General features: G+C 34.1%; 1 protein-coding gene across 4 annotated transcripts in view; it reads right to left on the bottom strand.

Annotated features, from left to right (window-relative positions):
- LOC106466671 (tight junction-associated protein 1-like) overlaps nucleotides 1-7763 on the bottom strand; it is an 88679-nt gene that overhangs the window by 58785 nt on the left and 22131 nt on the right. Inside the window, exon 1 of one of the 4 annotated variants that reach the window (XM_022394735.1) lies at nucleotides 1066-1450. The exons of 2 other annotated variants lie outside the window; for them this stretch is intronic. In XM_022394735.1, coding sequence (XP_022250443.1) covers nucleotides 1066-1137 — 72 coding nt within the window. In that variant the 5' untranslated portion in view covers nucleotides 1138-1450. Of the gene's footprint in view, nucleotides 1-1065; nucleotides 1451-7763 lie in introns of those variants that run through there. One more of the 4 variants, XM_022394732.1, reaches the window with a different exon arrangement.

The following is a 7763-nucleotide window of genomic DNA, read 5'->3' as shown; positions in this document are numbered from 1 at the left end:
GTGTCGCTTAAGTTTCGTCGGTACGAAGTTACGGAAAGTAAATTAACAAACGGAGACGTAACAAAACACTTATTTACAAGCCTTGTGTGACACCAGGTAGAAGTAGAACGTCATGTTATCCCTACTGTAGTTTATATGTATGTGGCACATAAAATACTGAAGGGAATAATAGTTTGGAATTATTTACCAGTGTGCATGGCAAGTAAAATAGGTCATTATGTTTAATACGTTTATAACTATGATACTATTTGTAATAAAAGCAGCTACTATTCTAACATTCAGAAGTTCTTATAATTATAATTATAGTAGTAAGAAGTTTATTCTACAGTAGATAGATGCTTTTATGTTGTACAAGTATATAACATATTTTAACTACCACAGCATAAGCGCCAAGTACATGTAGAGTCCCAGGGTGCATGGTGTTTCCACTTTTTATTATGAAGGTTGGAACCAATATGCATATAATAATTATCATAGAATATGCTCCAGATATATTTCCACATAAGACATAGCAAATCAAAAACGTATCTCATGCACAAAACTTCTTCACACCTAAAAACAACCTTTCAATCGTTTTCAATTTTATACAACAACGAGGTATTAATTTATAACAAAACGTTATTCATCACTAATGTAAGTACACTTTCACAAGCTGCGTCATGGCCCATTAATTTATAACAAAACGTTATTCATCACTAATGTAAGTACACTTTCACAAGCTGCGTCATGGCCTAAGTAAAATGTAATCATTATTTTCCTATCTTATTTTACGTTATTCAATAACCAAATCACGAATGCCCAAACCTTAAGTTAATCGAAGTCATATCCCCCGCGCAATGAAATGTTTTGACTGACAAATACTTCTGGCTATATTCACAACAGCTTTAACTGCACTTTTAGAAAAACTTATTTTCGTTTAATTTTCATTGTAAAGAACTTATGTTTACTGGATTTAAAAGGTTCGTGTCCACTCATTTTTTATGTAATTGTTTTTAACACTCGTTATATGTGTCGGTAACTTTACTGCTAATTCTTCCTTTCATCTGGGTTATTTCTTACACTTACCTGCCACTGCTTGCATCGTGGCTGAGACAGAGGTAGCACAGTCATCACACTAATATTGCTTCTTCTGTCCATATTCTAGGCAAGTCTATCAGGGACAGAGTGGTATTTGTAGCAAGGAAAAGCTCGGTATGTGACTGGACAAATATATCACGTGAAATGGTGAGCTCGTTGTTCATTGATTACAGGAGAATCAGTATTTCTCTTGTATATTCTGACTATTCGTTGTTGAGTGAATGTAAAACGTTAACTAATAAAACTACTCATTCAGAACTGAAAAAAATCACACTTGAAAGTTTTGTACACATACATGTTTATGCACTCTATGTAACGCAATTATTGCATTTCGATACGTTTACATTAACCCACCGGGTTCCACCGTAGAACAAAGAAGTCACATATGTATACACTCGCAAATGATTGGTTTTGCCATACCAACAGCTGCGATCAATAACCTGTCCTGCCAGGATCCACACAGGGCGGGGCGATCAGTCAGCGCACCGGGGTAAGGTAACTTTTCTGTAACACATCGATTGATGGGTGATATAACCATCCTTCTAAAACATTGTAAGTGTAAACGATGTTAAACAAAACCTTCAATGAGCATTGAGGTAATATGGAAAATCGTATATACATATCTATATAAAATAAGTGAAAACGTAGCTCCTATAATTTATGAATATCGCCGTTGACAACTCATCCATTACTTTCCTGAAAAACATATCTTATATTACCGAATATTATTTATAGCATTTTAATATCAGAATAATATACACACTCGCTCGTTTCAAAAACTTTTTAAAACTGTTACTTTTTATATATTTACTTTCAGTATTACGTACCTTCGTTGACTGACAATTTGAGAATAGTTATGTATAATATCAGTTAACGTGTTTGTTAATGTGAAACTGTGGTATAACGTTGGTCAAAAATCAGTTTGAAAATACCACTTATATGGGTATAAAATCAACCAACAGTTTGTAAAGGCTGAAAGTGCGTGGTTTTACCAATGTGGACAGTTACTTTGAGAATAGTGATGTCTGATACAATAACAGTCAACAGTGTGTTAGGGCTGAAAGTGCTTGATATTACCTTGGTTGACAGCTTGAGAACAAAGTGTTTGGTATTAAACGTTTTTGACTATATCTGTCAAGAATCAGTTTAAAATAATAATAACTGGCATTTCCTTACTTACTACTCAGTGATACTTAATGAGTATCACAACAAATTGCAATGTCTATTGCTGTGTTTGTCAACATTGTATTTGACAACAGTATTAGGCTTTACTTTGTTTTAAAGTTAATTTGAGATGATAATATCTGGTGTTGCCTAGTCAACAATAAATTTAAGTAGAATGTTGACTGATGATGTATTTGAGAAGATAGTGTTCAGTATTATTTTGATTTTGAATTAGTGTGCAAACACAGTAACAAGTATTAACCTTGGCATTTAGTCTGTGGCCAATAGTGTCCTGTCTTAGTTAGGTTGATTGTCAATGAATTCATATGTGGAAAATCTAAGTTTAGTAATAAAGATAATGGTTGATAAGACAAAAAACATTTTTATATACAAAAGCTTTGAACCTTTCAGAATACACTTATTCCATCCAAAGAAAAATCTGGAAATAATATTATACTTATATTTACTAACTATATAACATCAATAACTCATTTACTTAAAATATTCAGTAAAGAGGTAAAAGGAAGGAAATGTATGGATTATAGAATATGTAATAAATGTAACAAAATTACAAGTGTAATTGTATATGTTGAACCAACTGGGATAAACACTTGCAATACATAATGATGATATACAGAGCAATGGAGCAGAGGTCTACAACATCAACCTCTTGATCAAAATGATAGGATTGATCAATCATCATCTACAGACTGGACCATCAGGTAGTTCAAAAAGTGTTGTGGCATTTGCTTTCAAAGCCCAAAATGAAATACTACATGGTTACCACTCAATCATCTACAGTCAGAACAAACAATGACTTAAAGGAAGTGGTGACCCTTGTTTTCCAAACTATCAAGTAATGGTTACAGTATGATGTATGCACTACATTGTCCAATTTCCACTTGGTTATCAACAGCTAGGACATTCAGGTAGTTAAAAGACCACTGACAGAACAGACATAGTATTCCTCACTTTCTGTGTCATCAAGTGGTAGTGTATGCACTACATTGTATGATTGCTATTCCATCATCATCAGTTGGGGCAGCTATCTTGTTGAGAAATCAATAACTGTAAATTTTGTAAACTTAGCTTTCTAAGCCACTGAGTGAATTTTCTGATGCAAAAGAGTCACTCCAATAATCTAGCTAAGTAGTAAGAACTCAATGAAGCACCAAGTGTTCCCTAGACTGTCTATATTCCTGGGAAGAATGGCAATATTACTTACAGAATGGAGCTGTTTCCTTTGAGATACGGTAGTGAGAACACATATACTAACCCTGGAAGGTTAGACTTCTAATTAAAAAGTCATAGTTCATCTGAATTTTGTCAGTGATTATTTATTTAGTGATACCCGAAACGAAAAATAAATCTGGTTTTATTACTCCTAAACGACAATACTGTCACTACTGAGAAGCAGCTTCAGAAAGTAAGCCCAAGAAGATTACCGAAGTAATTAATGCAGGAGTCATAGGCAATCTGTTATAAACTACTAGTGTATTTGACAATGTGTAATGTCTGATCTCTCACACATATATGAACATTACATAAAGTCATTCATGAGTGTTATATAACATGATTGAATTACTTATATAAAGTACACAATAGTAAGCAACAAGGGCATGGAGGCAAAGGATTTGACCTCGACATTTAAAATCGATGAGCATGAAGCTCACTTGTGATAATTGACATAGAAGGTATTACTGGAAAATACAGTGCACCTGTTATTTTCATTAATAATAGTAAAAAAATATTTCAATTTGAAGTCCAAATATTCTGCAGTTAGTGAGTTTTCATGGAAGAGGTAAAATTAACAGACAATACACATATCTGAGGGAGAACACAGTTCTATTTTGAGTTTCTCATAAAGAATAGTGGAAAAGATATTTTAATTAGAGCAAGTTGAAATGTTCATGAGTAGAAGAAATTACCAGTAGTAAATGAAATTCACAGACAGTAGCTTATATATATCATCATAAAATTGATGTACATAGTGTTTTATTTCGTTGTGATATAATATTTTCAGTCATGTAGATTGAAACATTTTTTATTACGAAGTTTCATAAATTATTTCTTAAAACTATTTCACTACAAGATGAAGTATTAAAGCATGAAAATGTAGGCTACAAGTGTACTAAGAGGAGGTGGAAGTAACATCCATGTGGTGGGAACTTAGTAAATTGTACCAACAAACTAGTACTAAACTCATAAAATGAAAGAAATGCTATTGGTCAAAGGTAATGGTTGGCATTATCTAACCCAAGTCAGCTTGAATGTATAAGAATCTATTATACACTGGACCCTCCATCCCCCATTCCTTCATACTAGAACTGGGCACTGTCTATGTGACAAGTAGACAGTAAGTACAAAGATAAGGCTAGGTTGAAAAGTATATGTTTTAGTTGTCCAAAGAACAACACAGCTACAGGAATTGGTCAATCAGAAACCCATAGAAGCCTAGGGATTAGGATGTTCACAGGCTCTCGAGATACACGTTCTAAAGGCAATATAGTGCATAACTACACACAAAGCCCAAAGAAATGTCATTTGGTCAATGCCTGCCATCAAAGTTCACAATAATAGCCATGCATTATGAAAACTTTTAACCTATGTACTTTTGACCAATTAGAATTTATCTAACCTTGCATATCAATCTGGACTTTGAGTATTTAAGATCAAGTTTTAACTAAGGTCAGAATTTCTGTTTAATTAGCCAGTGGTAATGCTGCCTGTCTTGCTATGACCTCATTTTTCCAAAGCCCTTCTTTCTTTGTTGCAATGGAATCTAACTAAAATGGAAGCTAGTATTTGTGTGATGCCAAGGGCTATCTATATGGTAATGAAAACAATAATGTTGCCAAACCTTGGACTTTAGGAGTTAGCCTGTTATTTACCATGGCTGAGCTTGTGTTCATGTATGCAAAGATGTGATGCTTGCCAATGCATCTGACAAAGAAGAGTTCACTGCATTTGTCATTGGATTGGCCTTGAGGCCATCAGAAACCAAGCAGCCCTCGTCAGATGCAAAGGGTCCCAGCATCTCTAAGCCTGAGGACCTCCTAGCAACAGAGGGCACTACATCAACCATGGCTTCATCAACTCTGGAGAAGTCTAGTCTGCAGAATGTCCAGAAGTTATTAACAGTAACATTGCTAAGGATGACCCAGTGGTGGTGGACAAGAAGATAGCAGGGCCTGACACTTAGATACCCTATCAGAGGATACACGATCTCTACCTAGCAATAACACCACATGTTCTCTCACCTACAATGGGCGCACTATATTCCTAATCTGGAGAAAACCTTTCTGGAACTTGGGTCCTTTCTGGGGTCGAATAAGCCTTGAGAAGGCAGAGGCAAGACAGGTGCCCATGGAATACTGACCATCATTGGAATGACCAAGTCAAAAGTTTCCTCTCCTGTTGCCACCACCATGACAGCAGTGCATACTAGCCAGTCATCTAGAGAAAACCATTTCTACCACCATCACTTTGTTGGGAGTTAAAAATCAATGTGAGAGCCTCCATTTCAATGGCAGGAATATTTATTATGAAGATTTAGAAAAGTTCCTGCACCTAGCCAACTGTCAAGGACTCACCTGCAAAATGATTCCCAAAGAATACTGAGGACAGAATTATCAAATAAACCAACTAAACTAGAGCAGTTTCCAGTGTTGATAAAGCACTGTTAGGAAATGACCACCAACTGAATGAAATGTGGGCTCTTTAAAACTATAAAGATGTTTGTTTGTTTTGAATTTCACACAAAGCTAAACGAGGGCTATCTGCACTAGCCATCCTTAATTTAGCAGTGTAAGACTAGAGGGAATGCAGCTAGTCATCACCACCCACTGCCAACTCTTGGGCTATTCTTTTACCCATGAATATTGGGATTGACCGTCACATTATAGCACCCCCATGGCTGAAAGGGCGAGCATATTTGGTGTGACAGCTATAAAGATGACTGGTTGCATTGGAGGCAAAGCCAGCTGACACGGAGAGAGCTCAAGCCAAAGCCAGGGAGGACCTAAAATCCATGACAGCAGCTCTGGAGAATCTCTTAGCTCTGCCTAAGTGTATATTGTGTACAAATTTTACCTTAATTGAAATTGTATATTTTGTAAATGTACAAAAGTAAACTGAAATAAAAAATAAATGTATTTTTTTTTATTTCAGTTTGATTTTCTAGGATTCATCCTGCATTACTTTTGTAAATTCATTCCTTTTTTTTCCCTCCATATATGTTTATACGTATTTTCCATTGGAATATTTGAGTTAGCTCTGATTTTTTCATTTTATTACTTAAAAAAAGGTTTTACATTGCATGTAAATTATAGTTCAAGGGTTCTATTTTTTGTATGTCATCACTTTTTATTTATTGAGTAAAATATTTTCATTTTTCATAGACATAAAACTATTGATTTTCATTTTGTTTTGTGAAGTATTTTTTGTGTTGTCAATTTTCACTTTTTAGGATAGGTATCTTTAAATGGTTGAATTTATCTTTTTCTATATATTTTTGCATATTATATTAGACAGCTGCTTTAAAAAGGGGGCAGATGATTTTTGTTGAAAGTTTTATATTTTGTTACTAAGACTCTAATTATAATTAGTAAACAGTCAAATCTCTCAATAACAAATTAAATGATGAAATGCACCTATGAACATAATTCAGAACTGTTTGTCAACTGTCAGTTTAGAATATTTTTTTTATATATATTACCTTGGTTCATAACTGGTTTTAAAAGTGTATTCACTATTACCTTAGTTGACCATCAATTTCAATCTAAATCAGAGTTTCCCAACCTTTTTTGCCACAGTACATCTTTTAGCAAACTAGTGCTCATGCCCCCCTCTAATAAATTTTTAGACCATTAAAATATTTTACTAAAATGAAAGTTTTAAGGCAATAATAGTAAATTCTCATGGTTTAATTTTAACAAATATAACTTTGAAACCCTCAAAACGTTTATGTCCACCCCTGCTACTCCGTTAACCCGATGACTACTGGCTACTAACTTTCTTAGTAGGCAATGCAAGTGTGAGAGCAAAATCGTTTGTGAATTGAAAAAATGATAGAGAACTTATCTTTTAATGGATTTCTGATTTTATTTTTATAAATAGTAACATAACATTCAATTATTTGTACAAAAATGTATTCTTTAATAAAGTTTAAAGAGGAATTTAATGAAAAAATTCCTAAAATATGTTTTAGACTGTAAGTAAGAGCCCTCTAAGAAGAAATGTTTTTTCAAAAATTTTTTTAAGATATTTCCTTTCACCTCAGCACTGGTCCTGCCATCTATGATTGGTATCTAAACCTTTTTCTAGTCTGTTTTCTTTATAAAACTGCGTCTGGGCATGTTAAACCTCAGTTGTAAAACTTTTAGCCAATCCTAGTCGAAAGTGTCAATTTCAGTACCAATTACTCCAATTGCTGTATCTCCCATTTGACAAATCATAGGATGATAAGGAAAGCACATGATGAAGCGTTGTTCTCTGGATTTTACAATATAAATGTGGGTGGT

This window comes from Limulus polyphemus, unplaced genomic scaffold, assembly GCF_000517525.1.
Source record: "Limulus polyphemus unplaced genomic scaffold, Limulus_polyphemus-2.1.2 Scaffold2339, whole genome shotgun sequence".
In the NCBI taxonomy this organism is placed as follows: domain Eukaryota; kingdom Metazoa; phylum Arthropoda; class Merostomata; order Xiphosura; family Limulidae; genus Limulus; species Limulus polyphemus.
This window is presented reverse-complemented; position numbering and strand designations above follow the sequence as displayed.